At 44.5% G+C, this 26,347-nt stretch overlaps 1 protein-coding gene across 2 annotated transcripts in view; it reads right to left on the reverse strand.

The window, feature by feature from the left end:
* The window catches only part of MYO1F (myosin IF), a 427,358-nt gene that overhangs the window by 139,942 nt on the left and 261,069 nt on the right, over positions 1-26,347 (reverse strand). For both annotated transcript variants that reach the window (XM_073686285.1, XM_073686286.1), the window contains 4 exons: positions 21,259-21,348; positions 14,002-14,133; positions 11,606-11,740; positions 11,373-11,505 (listed from right to left, as the gene is read on the reverse strand). In XM_073686285.1, coding sequence (XP_073542386.1) covers positions 11,373-11,505; positions 11,606-11,740; positions 14,002-14,133; positions 21,259-21,348 — 490 coding nt within the window. The remainder of the gene's footprint in view (positions 1-11,372; positions 11,506-11,605; positions 11,741-14,001; positions 14,134-21,258; positions 21,349-26,347) is intronic.

The following is a 26,347-nucleotide window of genomic DNA, read 5'->3' on the forward strand; positions in this document are numbered from 1 at the left end:
TCAGGGGCCAGGAATACTTTTCTTTGGATCTTAATCCTCATTATTTGCTTAAAAAGTAATCCAGAGGACACCATTTTTTCTGCGCCATTTGCTTGTTGGCACTGCAGAATACAGCCAGGTCCTTTCCATATTAGAGTGCTAGAAATCCAGCTATTTAGAACTGTGTTTTCTCCGTCAAACGGATCAAATATACATTGTCAGAAAATACTGCCATTTCTGGCCTCCATTAAAAATTTCCTTTAGTGTGTCAGTGAAACAATTCACCGCAGTTTGCTGTTCAAACTACTTACCTACAGGCCAGGTATTTAAAACTCTGTTTTCTCCGTCAAACGGATCACATATACGTTGTCAGAAAATACTGCCATTTTTGGCCTCCATTAAAAATTTCATTCAGTGTGTCACTGAAGCAATTCACAGCAGTTTGCTGGTCAAACTACTTACCTACAGGCCAGGTATTTAAAACTCTGTTTTCTCCGTCACACGAATCACATATACGTTGTCAGAAAATACTGCCATTTCTTGCCTCCATTAAAAATTTACTTTAGTCTGTCAGCGAAGCAATTCAATGCAGTTTGCTGTTCAAACTACTTACCTACAGGCCAGGTATTTAAAACTCTGTTTTCTCCATCACACGGATCACATATAAGTTCGCTCCAAACTCAGTCATTTGTAGTGAGCGTGGAAGATACTGTCCTCCAAGGCACGTGGCAAGGGACGGGGAACTGGACGTGATGGTAATGGTGCATGCAGAGGCCGAGGACAAGGCCGTGGGCAAGCCGAAATTGTGCCACAACAAACACACATATTCTCGCCTGACCTTCCTGTCCCAATTTCTAGGGGACCGCAGCACACCACTATTGAACCCAGAGCTGTGTCAAAAGGTTGTTGGTTTGATAGTGGATAATGCTTCCAGTCACTTAGCCACCACCACCACCACCCTGTCTTCCACACGGTCAAGTCTCAGTAGCCGTGAGTCTGGACCGCATATTCCTCACCCTGATCCTCCTTCCTCCCACCATGCCGAGTACCCAGAGACAACTGATCCCACACTTGGACACTCTGAAGAGCTGTTCACTTTTCCATTTATAGATTCGGGCCTCTCGCCCGGTCCACTTGAAGCGGGGCAAGAGGAGATCGCGTGTAGCGATGCCCAAATATTTGAGCAGCCACGGTCACACAAAGTTGACGGTGGGAAAGTCTCACAAGAGGTGGACGATGATGAGACACAATTGCCAAAAAGTCAGGAGAAGAACCAGGGTGCAGAAGTGGAAGATGAGGTGGTGGATGATATAGTAACTGACCCAACCTGACAGGAGGACATGCAGAGCAAGGACAGCAGCACACAGGGGGAGGGAGGCAGAGCACCCCAACAGGCAGGAAGAAGCAGTGTGGTGGCCGGAGACAGAAGGCAGGCAACCGTTCCCCGTAACACCAACACAAACGAAGTTGCCAGTACAACTGTTAGGTCTTCCCGAGTCTGGTTGTTTTTTAAAGACTCTGCCGATAACCCCAAAAAGGCCATTTGCACCACCTGCCATGCCAGCATCAGCAGGGGTGACAAAACGACCAGCCTGACCACCACCAGCATGATCAGGCACAAGGCAGCAAATCACCCGACTTTGTGGGCCGAACCCCAGGGTCCAGGAACAGTGTCTGCGGGTGGCACCATTGCTTCTTCCGCTGTTGTGCATGCAAGCCAATCCCCTGTCCATGGTGCATGCGATGATGCCTCCTGCCCTGCACCTGTCGTTGCTCAAATAGCAGCATCAGGAAGCACGTCCATGTCCTTGTCCCAGTGCAGCGTTGATTTGTCCATACCCCAGTCCTTGGAACGCAAGCGCAAATATGCAGCCAATGCCCCACAGGCCACACTATTAAATTCTCACATTTCACGACTGCTTGCGCTCGAAATGTTGCCTTTTAGGCTCGTGGAGACGGAAGCATTCCGCAACCTGATGGCGGCGGCCATCCCTCGGTACTCGGACCCGAGCCGCCACTATTTCTCCCGGTGTGCCGTCCCTGCATTACACAAGCACGTGTCCCAAAACCTTAGCCGTGCTCTCAACAACGCAGTTACCGGTAAAGTCCACCTAACCACGGACATGTGGACAAGCGCTTGTGGGCAGGGATGGTACATCTCGCTGATGGCACACTGGGTTAACATAGTGGTAGCCGGGACCCAGTCGGACCTTGGGACGGAACACGTCCTTCCGACGCCAAGGATTGTGGGCCCTAGGTCAATCAGGGTTGCCCCCACGGTCTACAGCTCCTGCACCTCATCCTCCTCAGCCTCCTCCTCCTCTTCAGCCTCCATCTCCGAAATGACCACATCAGTCACAATCTGGAAGCACTGCAGCACTGCCTCGGCCAAGCGGCAACAGGCTGTGCTGAAGTTAATATGCTTAGGTGAAAAACCGCACAATGCTGAACAGTTGTGGACAGCTCTGAAAGAGCAGGCAGATCTGTGGCTCACACCGCTGAACCTACAGCCAGGCATGGTCATGTGTGACAATGGCCGGAACCTGGTGGCGGCTTTGAGGCGAGGCGAGCTCACACACGTACCATGCCTGGCACATGTGCTTAACCTCGTGGTTCAGTGGTTTCTCAAATCCTACCCGGAGCTGCTGGATCAGCTTGTTAAAGTACGCCGCCTGTGTGCCCATTTTAGAAAGTCAGCTACAGCTTCTGCCGCCCTTGCAGTGTTTCAGCAGCGTTTGCAGCTTCCGGCTCATAGACTGGTGTGTGATGTCCCCACGCGTTGGAACTCTATACTGCAGATGTTGGGAAGGATTTGTGAGCAGAAGAGGGCAGTTGTTGAGTACCAGCATCAACAAGGCCGTCGGTATTCAGTTCAGACTCCACACATAAGACCTCAGGAGTGGACATGGATGTCAGACATATGTACCATCCTCCAAAACTTTGAGGACTCCACCAAGATGGTGAGTGGTGATGACGCCATAATTAGCGTCACCATCCCGCTTCTCTGTCTTCTGAAACGCTCTCTGCTCACAATCAAAGAGGATGCATTGCAGGCGGAGCACGATGAGATGGAGCAAGGAACCATACAGGGTTATGCCACACAGCCCATCCTCATCTCATCCCAACGTGGATTGGGTGATAATAAGGAAGAGGAGGAGGAGGAGGAGGAAGGACAGGAGCTAGTTTCATGCACTATAGACGGTACTACCTGCACAGCTGTCATACCATCTGTTCAGCGTGGATGGCCAGAGGACAGAGAGGAGGAGGAGGAGGAGAGCATTGTCAGTCATCCTCTTGGTGAGGACACGGAAGTCTTGCCTGTTAGCAGTCTGGCACGCATGGCTGAGTTTATGTTACGATGCCTTTCCTATGACCCTCGCGTTCTGAAAATTTTGGGTGACAGGCATTACTGGTTGGTGACATTTCTAGACCCACGCTACAAGGAGAACTTGATATCTCTTATTCCTGAGGTGGACAGGTCTACAAAAATGGGGCTGTACCAGAAGGCCCTTGTTGCGGAACTATTAAAAAAATTCCCATCTGAAAACGCTGGCGGCAGAGGGCACACTTCGTTGGTCAACCAAGGAGTACAGGCGAGAGTGACACAACTTCAATCCAGAAGAGGCAGGGGAACACTGTCAAAGTTCTGGGAGAGTTTTCTCAGCCCCTCTCATCGCACAGGCCCTGAGGCGCGGGGTACTCTCACAAGGAGTGCAAAGTTTGGGAACATGCTGAGGGAGTACTTTGCCGACCGTACCAACATCCTCCGTGATTCCTCTGTGCCTTATAATTATTGGGTATCCAAGATGGATACGTGGAATGAACTGGCTCTCTATGCCTTGGAGGCCCTGGCCTGCCCTGCCGCCAGCGTTTTATCAGAGTGGGTTTTTAGTGTCGCTGGTGGAATTATAACTGATAAGCGCATCCGCCTGTCAACTGAAAATGCTGACAGGCTGACTCTTATAAAAATGAACAAGGGCTGGATTGGGCCAGACTTCTCAACACCACCGAATGATAGCAGTGTAACATAAACTCAAATCCAGTGTCTTTTCTTGGGAGGTGTATTCTCATGCACCTCTTCATACCCACACATGGGCATACGCTTCCTGATTTTGGCTATTTGCTCTTGTCCTCCTCCTTCTCCTCATCCTCCACCACCATATCACCAGGGTGACCGTGGTCCGTGATGCAACACCCACATAATTTTTTTAAAGGGTGTTTATGATGCCCGTAAAAAAAAATATTTATACAGTATGTTCATGTATACCCCCCAGGGGTAAATGCTTGTCAGCCCATACACTTAGTGCATGGGCATTACAAGTATAGGAGGCCCGCTCCTTTCTAATGGGAACATTTTTTTATGAGGCCCTCCTCCAAGGGTCATTGAAGTGCCTCCAAATTTTTGGCAGCCCTTGCATTCACTGCATAGGCCAACACTATGGGAGACTCTCTCCTTTCTAATGGGAATTTATCGTTACTGTGGCCCTGCTCTATGTATCTTTAATTTCTTAGTGGGGTTTTTCCTAAATTTGGTCAGCCGTTGGAGTCACTGCATACCCTATAACTGTATAGCAGACCCTCTCCTTTCTTATGGGAATATGTCGTACCTTGTTACTGTGGCCCTGCTCTGTGTGTCTTTAAATTCTTAGTGGGGTTTTTTCTAAAATAGGTCAGCCGTTGGACTCACTGCATACCCTATAACTGTATAGCAGACCCTCTACTTTCTAATGGGAACATGTCGTACTTGTTACTGTGGCCCAGCTCTGTGTGTCTTTAAATTCTTAGTGGGGTTTTTCCTAAATTTGGTGAGCCGTTGGACTCACTGCATACCCTATTACTGTATAGCAGACTCTCTCCTTTCTAAATGGAATTTGTCGTTACTGTGGCCCTGCTCTGTGTGTCTTTAAATTCTCAGTGGGGTTTTTCCCAAATTTTGGCAGCCCTTGCAGTCACAGCATGGGCATTACCACTATAGGAGACCCGCTCCTTTATAATGGGAACATTTTTTTTTACTGAGACCCTCCTCTATGTCTCTTCAAAGGGGTATTGGGTTGCGTCCAAATTTTTGGCAGCCCTTGCAGTCACTGGATACGCAATAACAGTATAGGAGACCCACTTGTTAATAATAAGAACAACAAAGCATAGCCGGCTGATGGCTCTCTAACAATAGCGAGGGCCGACTGCTGGCCTTTTAAGAATAGTAAAGGCCGTCTGATGGCCCTATAAAAATAGGCTTTATGACTTTCAGAGTCCTTCCATCATAAATAAAACTGGATGTGTCTGATGATGTGTCACACACCACATTGCCAGATAAGGTTGTAAAATGTTAAAATGACATTTCCCGGTGAATGCATTTGTCTTAAAAAATAACGTAAAAAAACAAAACAAAACAAAACAATAGGATCTTTCTTTAGTATAAAAAACAGCGTTACCAATTTAACCTCAATGTAATCACATTGTTCAGCTCATGCACCTCCTCCTCCATCTCCGAAATGACTACATCAGTCACAAGCTGACAGCACTGCAGCACTGCCTTGGCCAAGCGGCAACAGGCTGTGCTGAAGATAACATGCTTAATGCTTAATTGACAAACCGCCCAGTGCTGCAGAGCTGTTGAAAGCTGTAACACAGCAGCCCGATCTGTGGCTCTCACCGCTGAACATACAGCCAGGCATGGTCATGTGTGACAATGGGCGGAACCTGGTGATGGAGAAATGACAGCCGGGGTAGATACAGTTTCGCTCTATGCCAGTCCTTTCACCGAGCTAAAAAATATGGCTGTGGTGAAATACAACTCCCACTGAGAAGCTGTTGCAGATTGAAAAACATTGTGCCCAACAGAGGATTTGATTCTGAGGGATAACCTTTCTCACTGGCTCAAGAGCCCCATAGCAGCTGCAAAGTTAGCTCTATCATGAACTCTCCTTAGGTAGAAGCCAAGGCACACCAAATGATTCTCTGGTAGGACCGTTCAACCCTGCTGAGAAGCAATCCTTGCTAAGAAAAGTGTGTGGGAAGGTTCCCGGACACTCTATTTTTACTGAGGAGGAAACACACGCAAACACAGAGAGAACATACAAAGTCCTTGCAGATGTTGTCCTTGCTGGGATTTGAACCCAGGATCCCAGCGCTGCAAGGCTTCAGTGCTAACCACTGATCCAATGTGCTGCCATTCACCCTCTAATATCTAACAGGCTGGAGAAACTTGCACCTACTGCCACTCTATCTTCAGCTCCTTTGTGAGAAAATGTATTTGGGCAGCCACTCAGTCTACCAAATAAAATTCCTGAGAAGGAAATTGGGGATGGCTTCGCTACTGGTACTGGGGGCAGTGCTAATACCATGGCGTCGTACCATAGTATGCTGGAAATATTCCAGGCAAGTAGGAGGCAAGCAAATTCCCACAGAAAAGTACCAGCAGTAATGTTCAGGCCACATTTCAAGTGCAAGCAGCTTTAGAGGACTTCCTGGGAGAAATAACACAGGGTAGATACGGTTTCCCTCTATGCCAGTCCTTTCACCGAGCTAAATACAACTCTCAGCAAAAAAAGTTGTGGACTGGCTCCGTACCGTCCCTGGCCACATTTACCTGTCCACGTGTTTGTGATTAGGCGGTCCTTCCCAGTAAGTGCACTGGGGAGGGCACGGGTAATGTTGTGGGACCCGTGCTTGTGGAAGGCGGAGGCGACACCGGGAGAAACAGTGGCGGCTGGGGACCGAGTATGGACACCCGGCCGCCGCCGGGATGAGGTTGTGAAAAGCATCCGCCTCCACGAGCTTAAAAGGCCATATTTCAAGTGCAAAGAGCTGCCAAGAAATCTGGCAGTTTAGTGTTGCGGCCTGTTTGGCTGGCTGCATACTTGCACTTGCATTCCAAGTAACAGAAAACAAAGCAGATGGTGGCCTCTATCATCATCTTGGCCTCACCTCGGCACTATGAACTCTCCTGAACGAGAAGCCGGGGCCCGCCGGAGGAGTCTCCGGTTCTCTGGTGGGCCCGTCCAACCCTGCCGAAAAGCAGCCCTGGCTAAGAAAAGTGTGGGGGAAGGTTCCCGGACACTCTATGGCTGCTTTTTTAATGTGGATCGGCCATGCTTATGCATGTTATTTCTCAAACCGCATTACAGATCAGGCCATTATCCAACTCTGTATTCAAGAAATTAAACGCGCAAAGAAAGATGTGTGTGTGTCAAAGCACCACTGACAAGAGCGAGTTGATGTTGGACGGGCTGCCATTGCTTCTGCAACAAGCTCAATTACAGGACTTCCTGGGAGAAATGACACGCAGGGTAGATACGGTTTCCCTCTATGCCAGTCCTTTCACCGAGCTAAATACAACTCTCAGCAAAAAAAGTTATGGACTGGCTCCGTACCGTCCCTGGCCACATTCACCTGTCCACGTGTTTGTGGTTAGGCGGTCCTTCCCAATAAGTGCACTGGGGAGGGCACGGGTAATGTTGTGGGACCCGTGCTTGTGGAAGGCGTAGGCGATACCGGGAAATATAGTGGCGGCTGGGGACCGAGTATGGACACCCGGCTGCCGCCGGCATGAGGTCATGAAAAGCTTCCGCCTCCACTAGCCTAAAAGGCCACATTTCAAGTGCAAGCAGCTGTCAAAAATTTGGCAGCATAGAATTGCAGCCTGTGGGTGGGTGGGTGGCTGCCTGCATACTTGCGCTTGCATACCAAGGAATGGGGTAGGGACAACTGAACGCTGCAGTGGGACAAGGACGTGGATGGTCATTGTTGCAAGTCTGCAACGACAGGTGCATGGCAGGAGGCATCTTCGCATGCGCCAAGGATCACTTCTGATGGACACACTTTTAGGCAGTGACCTGGGAGTCAGAGATGATTCCAGAGGTCTTCCCCATGCTGTTCCCATGTCTTTTCAGCACTGTATGCATGTGTCTGATGATATGTCACACACCACATGGCCAGATAAGGTTGTAAAATGTTAAAATGACATTTCCTGGTGAATGCATTTGTCTTGGTTGAAAGCAATGCGAAAGTGCAGAAACGCATCAAAAACGCTACGTGTGAACATAGCCCAAGGTGTGGAGGAGTATTTTTGTTTTTGGTCATTTATTTTGCCTTATATACAAGTCATTACCCTGGAAAGGATGTTCCTTAACATATTTCCCAGGAAAATCCATTTTGGTTTCGTTTTTGTATGTTTTATTGTGAGTCCGTAAAAGTGGCGTAATACTCTGACTACGTTGCTGACAGCAGTGATCTGGGAGTCAGAGATGCTTCCAGGGGTCTTCCCCATGCTGTCCCCATGTCATTTGAGCACTGTTCCCATCGATTTGGCCAATTTTTAGGCCCTCTGCAGACCGCTGGGGGGAGCCGCCTGAAAAATGCTCGAGTTTCCCATAGACTTACATTGGGCTCGTTGCTCGGGTCAAGCACCCGAGTATTTCAATGTGCTCGACCTGAGCAATGAGTACTCGAGCATTTTAGTGCTCGCTCATCACTAATTGGTAACAAAGTAAGTACACACACAGAAAGCAAAATGTGGCAGCAGGCCAAGTATACAGTAGGTACAGTGTACGGTTGTCAAATTGGACTTGTAAAATAGGTGTGCAAAAGCAGACATGCACATTTAAATGTATACATTATTTTTTTATATATTTTTTTAACAAAATTCAACTCCTTCGCAAAAATGCCGAAATTAGAAATGCTAGGTAGGTACACAATCAAAAAGTCAGCACCTGCAACAGGGCACTGTATTTTATATGGTGTGTATGGATGAAAAATTTGATTAGTAAAACAGATGTGCAAAAAAAAATTGTTTACGGCAATCACTTGCTGAGGGAGACAGTTGGAGTTAAATGTCTGGATTCTAGAGATTTTTTTTGTATTTTAAACAATCCCCCCCTTCACAAGACACTTTGCTGTCTTGCTTCTGCTATTTCATTTACCCCTTAAGGACAAGGTAATTTTTCATTTTTGCGCTTTTGTTTTTCCCTCCAGTTCCTGCAAAACCCATAATTTTTTTATTTTTCCATACATAGCTACATGAAGGGTTATTGTTTGCAGGACAATTTGTAGTTTTGAAGGATACCATTCATTTTATCATACAATATACTGGAAAATAAGGAAAAAAATCCAAATGCGGTAACATTTAGAAAAAAATGCAATTCTTATTTTATTTTTATGTTGTACATTGTATATTGTGTCATAAAAGTGACCTGATAACGTGATTCTCCAGATCAGTACAATTACAGAGATACCAAAATTGTATGTATTTTTTTTTTTTATTTAAATGGAAAAAATAAATTAGCAAAAAAGTTTGCACGTGTCGCCATGTTCCAAGACCCGTAACATTTTCATTTTTTTTTGCACCCTGAACTGATGTTTTTATTGATGCCATGTTGGGGTAGATAAGATGTTTTGATTACTGCATTTTTTCTTATTGCATCTTTTGGCAAAGCTGTGCCAACCGAAAAACTACAACTCTGGGGTGTAGAATTTTCTTTTTCATTACACTGTTTACCGAATGGGTTAATTCATTTTATATTTTGATAGATATGGAGGCCCTGATACCACATGTTTATTTTTTTTGTATATTTTTAATATATTTAATGTTAATGGGGGTAAAAAGGGTGATTTCCAAGCATTTTTTAATTTTTTTTTAGGCTCCTTAACCCCTTCATGACATATGACGCACATTTACATTATATGTCGTGTCCCTGACTTTGATGCGGGCTTGCACACCGAGCCGTCATCCTTACTGGCAGATGATGGCTGATTTAATCTGCCATCAGGTGCCTTTAACAGCTGTGTCTGTTAAACTGTTAAATGCCACTTTCAATCTCTGACAGCGGCATTTAACACGTGCCAGCAGGTGATGTGATGGCAGAGCACCGATGGGTTTACAAGACAGCTGGAGGTATGCTAAAGACCTCTGTGCTTGTTATGACTAGTTCTCCTGTGAAAGCCAGCGTTTAGCTGGTGTAAATAGGAGATTGTGATTTCTGCTATACATAGCAGTGGTGATGCGCTGCTATGTATAGCACAAGCGATCAGATGATTGCAGTTTCACGTCCCCTAATGGGACTATTAAATACAGTAAAAAAAAAAGTTTTTAAAAATATGAAAAAAAAATAAAACCCTTAAAATTTAAAACACCCCACTTTTGACCCATTCAAAATAAAACAATTAAAAAAAATACACATAATAAGCTTCGCTGCATTCATAAAAGTGTGATCAAAATATAAAGTAAATTATTTGTATCAGTAAACAGTGTAACGAGGAAAAAAATCAAAAGGCCAGAATTAAGGTTTTTTTGGCAGATCAAAACATTGTATCCACCCCAAAATGGTATCAGTAAAAACATCAGCTCAGGGCGCAAAAAATAAGACATCACATAGCTTCATATCCTGAAAAATGAAAAATAAAATGGAGACACAAGCAAAGTTGTTTTTTTCTTTTTTTTTTTTACAAATTTCAGATTTTTTTTCACCACTTAAATAACAAAAAAAAAACTATACATATTTGGTATCTGCATAATTGTACTATCCTGGAGAATAATATTGCCAGGTCAGTTTTGCCATATAATGAACATGGCAAATAAAAAAATGCCTAAAATTGTGAAATTGCACTTTTTGGCAATTTCAACGAGCTTGGATTTTTCCCCCCACTTTTCAATGCATAACATGTTAAAATGAATGATGTCATTCAAAAGTACAACTCATCCAGCAAAAAATAAGCCCTTATATGCCTATGTGGGTGGAAAAATAAAAAATGATGGCTCTTGGAAGAAGAGGAGGAGAAAACAAAAACTGAAAACTGCTGGGGTTGAAGGGGTTAAGGGATTTGAACCTGTGATCTTCTGATCACCTATACCAGTGTTCCCTAACTCCAGTCCTCGAGGCCCCCCACAGATCATACTTTAAGGATTTCCTTAGTATTACACAGGTAATAATTGCATCTCCTGTGTTAATACTAAGGAAATCCTGAAAACATGACCCGTTGGTGGGTCTTGAGGACTGGAGTTGGGGAACACTGACCTATACTATATATACTGCAATACAAGTGTATTGCAGTATATAGTAAAAATCAAGGTCTCCTATGAAGCCCAGGCACTATAGGGATGCCTGTGTCTGAAGTCATGTAACCCTTCTATGACTGATACAGTTTTCTGCAATGTGTAAAAAGGTGGTGGGATTTTATTTTGCAAATCGAATTGCAAATTGTTCAAATTCACTGTGACCTGTATATTTCATAATATTTGACTTAAATTCGATTTGCATCGATCATCTCTACTCTTGAGAATTACTTCTATTCCTATATTTAGCCATACCCCCGATATTATGACATATTGTGATCAGAGCCTTGCACATTCTACTCTCCAGTAATAGTTAACAGTAAAGTAATGAGGAATTACTCACGGTCAGTACACTCTATTGTAGCATAATTCCCCTGCTCTTGAAAGCCGATATTCCCAAGATGCAAGATTCCTGCTGCTATTTGCAGGACCAGCTGCTGCTCTTCCCATGAAATACCAATGACTTGCATGGCATTCTATGAGAGACAAGCATGACACAATGACAATGAGAAGTATCTTTTTTATGTAGTCCGTATTATAAAGTCCCTAGGGTAGAACACATCAGGGAAAACTTACTGTCATCTCATAGAAATCATTCTTATCATTTGTTCCTTCAACCCTATAGGTTTCTGACTGATTCAGGTAGAAATAGTATTCCGGAGTCATGATGCCCAGATTTTGCTTTTGTTCCTCTGATGCCCCCTCTATTAGCTGTTAAAGACAATAATAGGGTCACACTCCATAAAACCTATTATTTTCCAGAACAAATTAAATTCTTCATACTTTTTCTAACAATATAGACATAGGCGGATTATAATGAGGGCAATCCGGGCTACCGCCCAGGGCCTCGGGCCTCTAGGGGGCCCGGGGCTCCGGGGTGTCTATGGCCAGATTGCCCTCATTATATGTGCGGCGCTGGGGCACATACTGGCCGACAGTGGCGGGGGGCCCTGGATCGCTCCCCCAGCAGCGGCGCACGGACGCTGCTTCTTCTCCGGCCGGGCCAGCACTGCAGCAGTTAACTTCCCTGTGCTGGCCCGGCCGCGTCACTGCTAGGAGACACGGCCCAGTGCACGGCCGTGTCTCCTAACTGTGACGTCACGCAGTGCGCGCCCGGCCTGCAGTGCTGCACCGGAGAGGAGCAGCAGGAGGACTGGAGCCGAGCCGGGGGATGGTGAGTCTGTGTGTGTGTGTATGAGAGAGTGTGTGTGTGAGAGAGTGTGTATGTGTGAGAGTGAGTGTGTGTATGTGTGATTGAGTGTGTGTGTATGCAGGCAGATATCATTGTGTGATGTCTGTTTATATGTATTTTTGTGTTTCAAATGTGTTTATGCGTGTATGTATATGTCTATATATGTTTGTGTGTGCGTGACTGCATGCGGCCTCCCGCTGTGTATAGATGTCGCCGTGCGGCCTCCCGCTGTGTATAGATGGCTATGTGCGGCCTCCCGCTGTGTCTGGGGGGGGCGCTGTGCGGCCTACCGCTGTGTATAGATGGCTACGTGCGGCCTCCTGCTGTGCATAGATGGCTCTGTGCGGCCTCCTGCTGTGTATAGATGGCGCTGTGCGGCCTCCTGCTGTGTATAGATGGCTACGTGTGGCCTCCTGCTGTGTATAGATGGCACCGTGCGGCCTCCTGCTGTGTATAGATGGCTACGTGTGGCCTCCCGATGTGTGTAGATGGTACCGTGTGGCCTCCTGCTGTGTATAGATGGCGCCGTGCGGCCTCCTGCTGTGTATAGATGGCACTGTGTGGCCTCCCGCCGTGTATAGATGGCTACGTGCGGCCTCCCGCCGTGTATAGATGGCTACGTGCGGCCTCTCTCTGTGTATAGATGGCTACGTGCGGCCTCCTGCTGTGTATAGATGGCTACGTGCGGCCTCCCGCTGTGTATAGATGGCACCGTGCGGCCTCCCGTGTGCTCAATATTGAGTCATACAATTAATGTAAGGCTATGTGCCCACGATGCAGAAATGCTCCGGATTTTTTTGGAGCGTTTCTGCATCTCCCTGGCAGAAAAAATGCATGCAGATTTTACATGTGTTTTTCCTACCAGGGACATGTGGATGTGAAGCGTTCTTCACATGCATTTTAGCATCACTTGGAAAGTGCTTGACAACTGGGTCACACTATATAAAGCCATGCAACCGGCATGAATTCATATAGTGTGACCGTAAAAGAATGGTAAAAAATAAAAAATAAATATATAATTACCTTCTGATGGCCTGCCAACGTCAGCGGTCGCGTGACCCATCACATGACTAAATGACGTCACGGCAGGTCCTTTTCAGACCATCGTGAGCTGCCGGCAAGCCAGGACACATTGGATAAAGACACCGGGGGCCATCAGAAGGTAAGTATGATATTTATTTTTTATTTTATTCTTTTTTTTACAGGTTCTATGGTACCCGGGTCCGGAGGAGAGTCTCCTCTTCTCCAAACCCGGGTACCATCCGCACATTGAAACACATGGATTCCGCATGTACAGATGCAGGGATGTGGATTCCATGCGTTCCAATGCAAGTCAATGGCGGCAAAAACACCGAGCTTCCGCAAAATAATTGGTAATGCTGCGGATTTTTCCACAATGATAATCCGCAGCGGAAATTTCCGCAGCATGTACACAGCACATGCGAATTATCATTGGGGAAAATGCAGGCCTTCTACAAAGCGTTTTTTAAGCGTTTCTGCAGCGGAATTGCTTAAAAAACGCATAGTGGGCACACAGCTTAAAAAAAAATTATTATAATTAATATTGTGCCAAATTAATTTCACGTGAACTATCACATTCTCTATAACAGGGGATCATGTGACATGTGATACATCAGGGGTGTGTGTGTGTGGGGGGGGCGCGCCTTCTAAACTGCCCGGGGCCCTTGCTACTCTTAATCCACCCCTGAATATAGATATAAATTATTTACAATTATGGCTTATTTTCACTTCAGTTCTAGAATAATGTAATAATATTTACCTGATAAAAGACGTGAAAATTGCGCTCACTCTCATTTTGATTGACAACACGTGATTTCTCCAGGAGAAAGTTTGATATTTTCCCTCCATCGGGCTCTCCCCCACGGCTGAACTGTATCTCAAAATATTTACCCTGCCAAAATAGACAGAAATATGTCACAAAATTTGTTGTAATTTGTGTTAATGGATATACTGTATATATGTTATATTATTTGCTACATGTGTCTATTATGTTGTTTTTTATTACATACACTCCTTAACATGGAAATTACAACAAAAAGGGAAAAGTCATGGAATCATGGAAATCACAGGATCAATAGACATATTAATGATATGCAATTCATGAGAAAATGGAAACAAATTTTTCAAATCAGAAATACATGTATATGTATATAATACATATAATACATGTATATAAATAAATTACATGCTTTGGCTGCTATTAATGAAATTGTTAAATAAGCACTCCCTTTTTATCCTCTTAATGTATTGCAATCTTCATATTCTATAGCACTGTGCACTTACAATTGCTCATTTTGCCTTTCTACTCAGCTAATTCTTCTCTTTTCTCTGCTCTATGTAGAAACAGGAAGTCTCTTTTCCCTGTATGAATCATTCCCCTCTTCAACTCCTGACCCAGCTGCTCTCTCCTTCCATCTGCCAGGAACTTTGCAGTGACTCATGAGTCATGCAGGGAAGAAAAGACCTCCTGTTTCTACATAGAGCTTAGAAAAATTCAGCTAGTTAGTGTTTAATCACGTGATGTCATAGTCAGAGTGGTAAAAGTGACAGTCTCATAAAGGGACTAAGTAAAAGAGTAAAACAAATTGTAAAAATATATCTGAAAAAAATAAATCACAAAATAATAATAAAAAACTAAAAATATATTGTTTCTATAAATTTGTATTTTTATGTAAAAAAAAAAATAAACGAAAAAAGGACATATGCTTGGTATCGCCACACCCGGAATGACCCGACCTATAAAACTGTCACACTAGTTAACCCCTTCAGTGAACACTGTAAAAAAAAAAGGTAAAAAAACTATGCTTTTTCATCATACCGCCGAACAAAAAGTGGAATAAAACACGATCAAAAAGACGAATGTAAATAAAAATGGAATCGCTGAAAACGTCATCTTGTCCAACAAAAAAACAAGCTGCCATGGAGCTCCATCAGTGGAAAAATAGGAAAAGTTATAGCTCTCAAAATAAAGCGATGCAAAAATAATTATTGTTTTCGATAAAATGGTTCTTATTGTGTAAAAGCACCAAAACATAAAAAGATATAAATGTGGTATTGCTGTAGTCATATTGACCCGAAGAATAAAGCTGCCTTATCAATTTTACCACATGTGGAACGGCACACAAAAAAAACAAAAAAACAATTCCTGAATTGCTGCTTTTTGTTCATTCTGCCTCCCAAAAATTGGAATTGTCACGGGTGTATCAGGTTTGACAGACAGTCATTCTGGATCTGTGGCGCCCTGCTGCGCACTGGTGCCACAGATCCCAGAGGGGTGCATGGATGGAATTCTCCCCAGTGGCCTCAATACATACAGACACCTCCACCCAAGTCCACTACATGGAGCCCTGTCAGGTATATAAATACTGGGGGGTGGAGTTCAGGAAGTCAGTCAGTGGGAAGCAGACAGTGTGACACCATGCTGCAGCTCCAGTCAAGCTGAAGTCTGTGTGGCTGAAGGCCAGGCTAGGCCCAAGCTGCGGGCTAGTCTGGCCAGTGAGAGCCTGGAGCAGGCTAGAAGGCAAGTGAGAGTTCCTGTCAGGCACAGACAGGGACAGAACTCAGAGAGTCTGCTCAGGGAGTCTGCATGAGAGAGCCTGCAGACTGAGGAGAAGAAAGAGAAACGCATAGGGGGCAGAGGAGCATAACAGGCTCATCCCGAACCATATACGGGACACCGGGTCCGCGCCTACAGGGATCTTCATGACCAGTAGGAACAACCGGAATCCCTGGAGAACTACAAGTCCCAGGTTAACCAACCGCTGACCACAGCAACAGGGTTAGGTACATGAAGGAAGCAGTAAGCAAGCCAGGCCTAGCTCCAGGCAGGCCCAAAGCTTAGAGAGTAAAAGACACAGATCAGGAGGCCTTACACCCGCTCACTGGGGAGAGTCCAGAAATGTACCCTTCTCCCTGAGTGCCCTGGACCGTACCTGCATCACCACCAGTAAAGGTATTGAAGTTTGCCCTTGTGTGTGTGCCTGTACTTCCTCTGGGACCGTCCTGCCATCTCTCTCCTGCTTCCACCATCTTTCTACACCACTACACTGCCCTGAGGCCTGCTCCACCTGTGGGGAGCCGTCCCATCATAGCTGCCCCTAACATCAGCCTCAGTGGACTGCCGCAGTGCTGGTAACCTCTTACCAGAATCCACAGGTGGCGTCACGAAAAATACCAAAAATCCCCATATAAAAGCATTCCCCCATTTCACTGACCGCCCTGGGTCACAGACCGGGCCAGCCACCGTGATATCCCCTGCAAGCAGCCAGAGGCCCAGCTGCCGAGTACCCCACGGCCCTGGGGCGCATCAGATCCAGCTATAGAAGGTCGCTGCGCTTGGCTTTGTAGACACCTTCTTGATCTTATCATCATCCTTCTCTCACTAGGACCCAGCGGTAATCTCGACCTTCTGCTGCTAATTAACACACCCTTACTTGACCTTTAAAAACCCTCAGTGTCTCCAGAGAGTCTCCGGTGATAGAAATATTTTCCTCTGTTCAGGCCTGGAGTTCTAGAAGTTGGCTAGTTTCTTCTTGGAGTTCCTTAGTGAATTGTTGTCGTGATCTCTCTGGTCTCTTTTCAAAGCTAAGTGTATCTCCTTGTCTGTTTGCCTTGTTTGTCTTTAGTTGCAGTGGGGTGACTAGTGCTCACCCTTTCCCCTCCCTACCTAAGGCCTAGCTCTAGGGTCAGTCAGGGATTAGGTAACCTGCTCGGCGATAGGTGCGGAACCTATTTAGGGACGATAGGTGAGTCAGGGTGTTGTTAGATCTGCCTAGGGGTCTCCACTCTTCCTTTCCCTAGTTGGTGGGTTTCCCCCCTTTTCCCATCATTGCACGCTGGGTCCTTTCCATACTTCCCAGGAATAGAAAGCGATCAAAAAACGTTGTGACCGAAAATGGCACCAATAAACAAGTCAATTCGTTCCACAAAAAATATGCCCTCACATGACTTTGTCGGCCGAAATATGGAAAAATTATAGCTCCCAAAATATGGCAATAAAAAGCGTTTTGTAGTGTGTGATAGCAGATATAAATCTGGTATCGCTGTAATCGGACCGACCCGAAGAATAAAGTCATCTAATCACTTAGACCTCACAAGGAAAGGTGTAAAAAATAAAAAAAACAATTCTTCACCTGCTGTTGATTTGTTCATTCTGCTTCCCAAAGATTGCAGTATGGCTTCGCTCGCATTTATCCTGTGACCTGCGCTGAGCGCTTGAACCGGGGTTTCCATGTAAATCTCTGCAATACATGATTCAGACGGAATCCCCAATGGAAGATTCACTATAATAAGGCAGATGGAGACACTGTGGACGCTGTCTAACTTATGATCCTGGGGAGTCCGTCTTTTTAGGCGTACATAATAGCGGGGCCGGAACAGTTTTGTGCACTTCTAAAAAGAAGGACAACGCTGAACAGAGGCCAGATAGAGTCCACAGTAACTCTGCTGCCTCATGAAAGGCACCTGAATCATGTCACTTGGAGATTTAGATGGAAACCTTCATATAAGTGCTAAGCGGAGAGTGCCGGAAAAATGTGATCCAAAATGTTATGTAAAATGTTCCCAACAAAAGCTTCAAATCAATCCACAAAAAGAGCATGTCCCCACTCAGATCCGCCATTTGTTAACGGAAATATGGGGGCTTCCACGTTACTGGTAGTACAAAGGCTCTCGAAAAGCAAAATGGCTCCTCATCCCCCATAATAAATTCAGCAAATTTTATGCTCCCAAATCCAAATGCTCCCCTCCCTTCTGAACTCCAGTGTACCTAAACCACATTTAATGTCCATATGTTTGGAATATCTGTAGCAATAAGAGTCCGCCTAATTTACTGGTGTTTGTCTCCCAAAGCATGAGCTGGGTACTACAACATACTGGGCACTACAACGTATTGGGGACTACAACGTACTGGTCACTACAATGGCAGTTTTTCAATTTTCACTCAGCAACATCCACTGCTGCTTGTTTCTGGAAAACACCAATGAAGTTAAAATTATCACTACACCTGTAGATACATTTCCAAAGGGGTAAAAATTCTGAAATGGGGTCCCTTGAGGGGGGACTTTTCTCTTTTAGCAATTAGAGACTCTGTATATGGAATCCGCAAACTATTCTAGGAAAATCTGCGCTCCAGGAAGCAAATAGCGCTCCGTCCCTCCCTAGTCTCGCCATGTGGCTAAGCAGTACTGTACAGCCACATATGGGGTATTTCCTTGTTCAGCAGAAATTGTGGGACAAATTATGGTGCAATTTTTACCCATTTTCCTGTGTGAAAATGTAAAATCTAGGGCTAAAACAAAATTTTGGTGGTAAAAATGTAATTATTTTTTTTTCACTGCCCAATGGTATAAAATTCTGTGACACACCTGTGGTGTCAATAGGATTACTGCACCTTTAGATGAATTAATTTAGTAGTGTAGTTTTTAAAATAGTGTCACTTATGGGGGGTTCTGCTGTTCTGGCATCTCAGTGGCTCTCCCAGTGGGTCAAGGCACCCGCAAACAATAATAGTAAAATCTGCACTATAATATGGCGCTCCTTCCCTTCTGAGCTTTTCATTGTGCCTGAAAAGTATTTCCAGATGACACATAGGGCATTGGCATACTCAGGAGAAATTTTTACAACAAACTGAGGTCCATTTTTTCCTACTAGCCATTAGGAAAAATAAAAACTTTGGGCTAAAACAACATTTTAGTGGTAAAAAATGTAATTATTCTTTCTTCATCGCCTAAAGGCATAAAATTCTGTGAAGCACATGTGGTGTCAATATGATCACTGCACCCCTAGATGAATTAATTGTAAAATTAGGTCACTTATGGGGAATTTCTGCTGTGAGATCACTTATGGGGGGTTCTGCCAATGTGACATGGCACCTTCAAACTATTCCAGCAAAATATGAACTCCAATATGGCTCTTCATCCCTTCTGAGCTTTGCACTGTGTCTCAAAAGTAGTTTTTAACAACATACGGGGTATCTGTGTACTCAAGAGACATTGCACAACAAATTTTGGGGTCCATTTTCTCCTGCTATCCTTGTAAAAATGAAAAAAAATTGGGGCTAAAACAACATTTTTGTGGGAAAAACAATTTTGTTTCATTATCACAGATCAACATTGTAAAATTTTGTGAAGCACCCGTGGGTTCAAGGTGCTCACCACACATCTAGATAAACTCCTTGAGGGGTCTAGTTTCCTAAATGGGGTCACTTGTGGGGGTTTCCTCTGTTTAGGTACATCAGGGGCTCTGATGTGACATGACACCCACAGACCATTCCATTAAAGCCTGCATTCCAAAACATCACTCCTTCCATACTGAGCTGTGCCGTGTGTCCAAACAGTAGTCCCCCCCATGGGGTATCTGCGTACTCAGGAGAAAATGGAACCCAAAATTTGTTGCTCAATTTCTCCTGTTACCCTTGTGAAAATAAAAAATTTGGGGCTAAAAGAACATTTTTTGTGGGAAAAATGTGATTTTTTTATTTTCACGGCTCTACGTTATAAACTTCTGTGAAGCACTTGGGGGTTTAAGGTGCTCACCACACATCTAGATACTTTCCTTGAGGGGTCTAGTTTCCAAAATTGGGTCACTTGTGAGGGCTTTCTACTGTTTAGGCACATCAGGGGCTAGTTAAACGCAACATGGCATCCTCTCGATTCCAGACAATTTTGCATTCAAAAAGTCAAATGGTGCTCCTTCCCTTCTGAGCCCTGTTGTGCGCCCAAACAGTAGTTTTCCCCCACATATGGAGTATCGGCGTACTCATGAGAAATTGCACTACTTATTTTGGGGTCCATTTTCTCCTGTCATTCTTGTAAAAATAAAAAAAATTGGGTCAAAATTAATATTTTGGTGAAAAAAAGGTAAATGTTCCTTTTTTTTCTTCCACGTTGCGTCAGTTCCTGTGAAACACCTGACAGGTTAATAACCTTCTTGAAAGTGGTTTTGAGAATCTTGAGGGGTGCAGTTTTCAGAATGGTGTAATTTTTGGGTATTTTCTATCACATAAGACCCACAAAGTAACTTCAAATGTGATGTGGTCCCTAAAAAAATGGTTTTGTAAATTTTGTTGGAAAAATGAGAAATCGCTGGTCAACTTTTAACCCTTATAACTTCCTAGCAAAAAAAAATTATGTTTCAAAAATTGTGCTGATGTAAAGTAGACATGTGGGAAATGTTACTTATTAACTATTTTGTGTGACATAACACTCTGGTTTAAGGGCCTAAAAATTAAAAGTTTAAAAATTGTGATATTTTCCAAATTTTCGCTAACTTTCCGATCTTTTCACAATAAACGCAAGTCATATTGAACAATTTTTGAAGTACAATATGTCATGAAAAAACATCTCCGAATTATTAGGATCCGTTGAAGTATTCCAAAGTTATTACCACATAAATTGACCCTGGTCAGAATTGTAAAATTTGGCCTGGTCATGAAGGTGACAACAGGCTTGGGGGTGTAAAGTGCTTAGAGGCACTATGCATGACATGAGATGTCATGATATACATAGAAATGTAATATGACTGTTGTATAAATTCTATTACACCCTCATTGTTTCCATAAATTTACATGTGGTGATAAAGTCTTCAGTGGACTACAAAACAGGGCCAGAAATTGTACAGATATTTGCTACAAACATTTGCCACTCACATTTAAAGTAGTAAAATCAGTGGTGAAAATACTCAATAAATCAGAATGAGCATTGTTTTTAAAATCTTCAGGATGCTCATTCTGTTGGGAATTTGTTGAGGATTTTCACCTTCAATTTCACTACGATGAATGCAGCATGTCTTAAAATTGGTAAAGGATCTGCAGCAAATCTGCATTTAATTCCACTAGAATGTCAGCATATTATTTTATTGTACAATTATTTATTCTTCAAGGTATTCAATAAAGTTATTGATTTTTAACTGCATTTTTTCTGTTATATGTGTTTTTGTGTAATGTAGTGTTTATAAGATTAGTTTGACTTTTACTAATTTAATAAGCAAATCAGAGATCTTAACAGTTATAACTTACAAATCGACTTGAATTATTGTTTCGGACTGTTTTTGCATTGCCAAAAGCTTCAAGGAGAGGATTAGATTGAAGGATTATGTCTTTAACATGCTGGAAGAATAAGAAATACAATAATATAGCAAAATATGATTTCTATAGTTAATTAGCTCTTTGTATTTATCTATCATTATGAACGGAAAATGTAGCAATGTAACATCAACTTTTTTACATGCAGATTAATTACCGTATTTTTTGGACTATAAGACACACCGGACCATAAGACGCACCTAGGTTTTAGAGGAGGAAAATAAAAAAAATAAAAAAATTAAGCAAAAAATGTGTTCATGATGCACTTTTAAGGGGGGGGTCTTCTGCGGACACTGGTATAGGGGTAATGTCCTCCAATTCTGACAATATCCCCCATCCTGGTATATATGCCCCCCTTTCCTTTTATACGTGGTCCCCATCCCCATCCAGGTATGCCTGGCATCCCTCATCCTTATCCTGGTATGCATGGAACCCCTCCATCCTGATATGCATGACACCCCTCATCCTTATGCTGGTATGCATGGCACCCCTCATCCCTATCCTGGTATGCATGGCACCCCTCATCCCTGTCCTGGTATGCATGGCACCCCTCATCCCTATCCTGGTATGCATGGCACCCTAATCAATATCCTGGTATGCATGGCACCCCTAATCCCTATTCTGGTATGCATGGCACCCCTCATCCCTATCCTGGCATGCATGGCACCCCTCATCCCTATCCTGGTATGCATGGCACTGCAATCCCCATCCTGGTATGCATCGCACAGCAATCCCCATCCTGGTATGCATGGCACCCCTCATCCTTATCCTTGTATGTATGGCCCTGTGGCGCCCCTGAGGGTTCAGTTGCCACAGGGGTACTGCACCTCAGTTTGAGGTGTGGTATCTCCTCTTCCATGTAAGGATGGAGCACTTCTCAGGACCCTACTGTGCAACTCAACACTACACCACTCCTGTCCTGTAGGGGGCCTAAGTGCACCAGGGTGCTGCCCCGGCCCGGGATATAGAAGATGGGGGGAACCAAAGATAGGGGGAACCATGTTGTGAGTGAGGGTGGAGGACACACTTTTAGGGTACACTTACTAATTCACATTTAATCTTCAGCCATCTTAAGTTCAAGGTCCTTTTGATTGTGATCTTCGTCCTCGTTCTCTGGCCTTGAGACGAGGAGCGGGTCAGAGTTAACCACTGCCTCTACCCGGTCAAGGTCCTGACCTAAGAAGGCCTGGAGGGGAGCGGAGGAGACAAGCTCCACAGGCAAAAGGATCCCAGGGGGATACGGACGGAGCGGCATAAGCCACCTGTATTTCTTACTCTGGCCTAGTCAGGGGGACTCCTGCTGCAAGAGGGGTGACCGGCCCCCGATATCTGACTTTGTTACTTCACGTCTCAGTCAGAAAAGCCCGGAGGCTTAGTGGATCCCAGGAGGGATACGGACGGAGCGGCTTACGCCACCTGTATCTCTCTACCTGCGTTCATCCAGAGGGACCCGGCCTTACACCTAGTTCTAACCACACAAGCAGTCAGGTGAAGACTTAGTGGGAGAACTCACCAAGGAGAGGAACACACACCAGAGGGGTCTCGACAGGTGCTCCTGATCTATCTGGAAAGTGCTGGACCCCCTTCCTGGTGGCCGCAGTACGCCGCAAGGAGTGGAGGGAAGCTTTGCGGCTAAAGTTCATCTGAATGTGAGTAAAAAACCCTGGATGACTTCACATCCCGCTTCATCCTGTTATTTCCTGCACGGCACTGCACTCACCATTCCTTCCTCACACTGCCCTGAGGCCTGCTCCGCCTACGGGGAGCCGTCCCATCTTTGCTGCCTGTAACACAGGCCTCAGTGGACTGAAGCGGTGCTGGTGCTCATCACCGGAAACCGTAGGTAGTCGGAAAATACCACTCAACCCTGAAAGCCCGTTAAATCTTTTATGTGACCGCCCTGGGCACGGACCGGGTCCGGGCCACGACTGCAACCCCGAGACACCTACACTGACCCGGTTCCGAGTAACCCCATTTCCCAGGGAGGGCTGTGAGCGTCACAGCCCCTCATCCTTATCCTGGTATGTATGGCCCCTCATCCTTATCCTGGTATGTATGGCCCCCTCATCTTTATCCTGTTATGTATGCCCAACTCAACGTTATCCTGGTATGTATGGCCCTCTCATCTTTATCCTGTTATGTATGCCCCCTCATCCTTATCCTGGTATGCATGGTCCCCCTAATCCCCATCATGCTGCACATAAAAAAAAAAATAAACACTTCCACTCACCTTTCTTCTCTCCTCCAGTGCTGCGTCCTGTCTGCCCGCATTGATCTCGCCATGTGAGCAGCGAATGGCGCCACGGCCATGCGCGGCTCACAAGGAGAGATCAGCTGCCAGAAGTCGCTGCTCCCCACGCCGCTACTGTGTGCGCGGGGAGCAGTGACTTCATGCTCCTTCATAGCTGTGAGCGTGGGGAGCACTGAATATTCATTTTCTTTAGCAGCGGGGACAGTGTAGGCTGCAGCGGGCGGCTACTGCCTCCTGTGCCCCGCTCCTCCATTGCTACCGCTCCCCCCACACCCCACACAGCATATATATATACCCCCCCCCCAACATTCGGACTATAAGATGCACCCCCCATTTTCCTCCAAAATTTTGGAGGAAAAAAGTGCGTCTTATAGTCCGAAAAATATGGTAATAGTTTTGTAGGTAAAAATCAGTAGTCTGTAATTTTTTAAAATTTGAATATCCAATATGTCATCTCAGTGCCTGACAGAGCATGAATCTTCTTTCAGTGAAAACTTTCCAAACACGGAGTAGAACCATCCACTGGACTCAAATGTCTAGACTGAGCAGACATAAGTTCCATGCTCTACTGAAAATTACAGCACAGCGCTATACCTCAATCTACTTATCTCCTTTCTTTTTGACTAATATAACAGAAACTCTAAAATTAAAATTAAGCAGGAGATAACGTAACCGATGGTCTAGGATTTTCTGCATGTCAATCTGTACAGTAAGATTATCTTCAAGTTCCTGATACAGTCATTTAGAAATCCAGCAGAAAACACATGCATTAATCTGCGTGTCTATTTCTTTTTTCAGATGGCCAACACATTTTGGAAATAGAAGATTTAACAAAGAGGTTGTTTCTGTTTGTCCTACTGCAGACAGAAGCAAAACCAAAGAAATGAACCAGAACATATTTTGGTGTAAGTACAATATGTAGGAGCATATTCACTCTGGGACCATTTAACAGACAGAACCTAGGATAGAAACAAAAGTTGAAATGTTCAAGTTGAAATGTGCACATTGTAAATTAAGACTTAAGGCGGCAAAGTCATGATAGAACACATATGGAAGCAAGGAATAAAGAAACACGTAAGAAACAAAAAATGTGTTAAACGTTAGATTACTCAAAGTAGCCCCTTTTTACTCTGATGACAGTTTTATACTCCCTTGGCATTCTCTTGAGCAGCTTCATCAGGTAGTCACCTGGAATGGCTTCCAATGACCATGCATGCCTTGTCAGGAGTTAATTGGTGGAATCACCAGCCTTCAGAAAGTGTTTGTGACCATCAAGTGTGTTTTGCAGTGGCAGTATTAGTACACAGCTCCATTCACTGCTAAGCCCTATTCCACAACTGTTCTAGGCCAGAATATGGCATTATCGGCACTGTCCCCATTGAGACTCACAATCTAGATTCTCTATCAGTAAATATGTCTTTGGAGTGTGGGAGGAAACCGGAGAACCCGGATCAAACACGGGGAGAACATACAAACTCCTTGCAGATGTTGTCCTGCAGGGAAGATTTGAACCAGGACCCCAGTGCTGCAAGGCTGCAGTGCTAACCACAGAGTCACTGTGCAGCCACTATAAGCTAGAATTGATGTTACTTATGAGCTCGAGTGGTTCTGGTGAGAGGGTCACCAGTGGCAGCTCCTATTGTGGATGATAAAAGCAGTCAGAGACCTTGTGTCCTGAACACAACAAAACAAGGTGAGAATTGACACTAAATAATGGGAGTAAATGAACCCCCATTTTTTAATACTTTAGGTGTTACCCTATGAAGTGCTTTTCTCTTTTTGCAGTGTGTTCTTCTGCAGTTTTACTGAAGTACTTTTTTACCAGTGTTTTAAAGAAAGGCTCCGTCTGCCTTGACAACATCTCATATTTTTAAAATGTCCTGGTGAGAGCTTCAGAGAATCAAGCAGCTGACGAGGACACCTCTTGAAAGTATAGATCCAAAGCAGCATCAAAGAGAACAACTGATGGACAAATATATGGTATCCGAACATTTCCTCCATCAGTCTAAATAAACCAACATGAAGTATGACCAAACCAAAAAAGACATATGATCTATGACATCATTATTGAACTTAAAAATATCATGAAAGATATTGAATCACATTGGCTGCAATTATAGTTTTCATCCACGAAGTTCCACAGCTAGAGCTCTCTGACATTACACTCAATAATAGTCCGGTCAGCTATCAACATACTACAAAAAGCCCCTTAGCTAGCATTACTAGGGCCACTGTCAAAAACACTAGAGCCAATCCAGAAGCTTTGGTACCCTTTTAAGCCAATATAAGGGAGACTACTACTACTCCCAACATTGTCCCTTGATTGTGCTGATCACAGAGCGAGCAAGGAACAAAGATGAGGGCAGCGTTCAACACCCGGCGTTTGGGAACAGCGCTAACAGTACACTGATTCCCAGGCGCCGGTACAGTGCTCCTGATGCGGAACCGGAAGAATCGGGACGTGTGAAACCGGCCTAAGACTGTGTGCCCAGGGTGAGTTTTTGTTGCGTTTATGACACTGTGTATTTTCACTGAATCAAACATGCAGTGTCTTACAGTTCGAGCAAAGTGAATGGGATTTTTAGAAATATCACAAAAATCCAATGAAAGAATGCAAGTAACCCAATTTTCTTAATAGGTGCAGAAAGTCTGCAACATCAAAAACGAACCAAATGCTCAACATGGGAAAGTAGCCTAAGGGTTAAAGGCGGCTACTTTCAGGAAGCTATTGTTTAACACATATTCTAGTTTGTTTCACAGGTGTTTCTTTAC

This window comes from Phyllobates terribilis, unplaced genomic scaffold, assembly GCF_046119375.1.
Source record: "Phyllobates terribilis strain yellow unplaced genomic scaffold, ASM4611937v1 Scaffold_1__5_contigs__length_1240528914, whole genome shotgun sequence".
Classification (NCBI taxonomy): Eukaryota; Metazoa; Chordata; class Amphibia; order Anura; family Dendrobatidae; genus Phyllobates; species Phyllobates terribilis.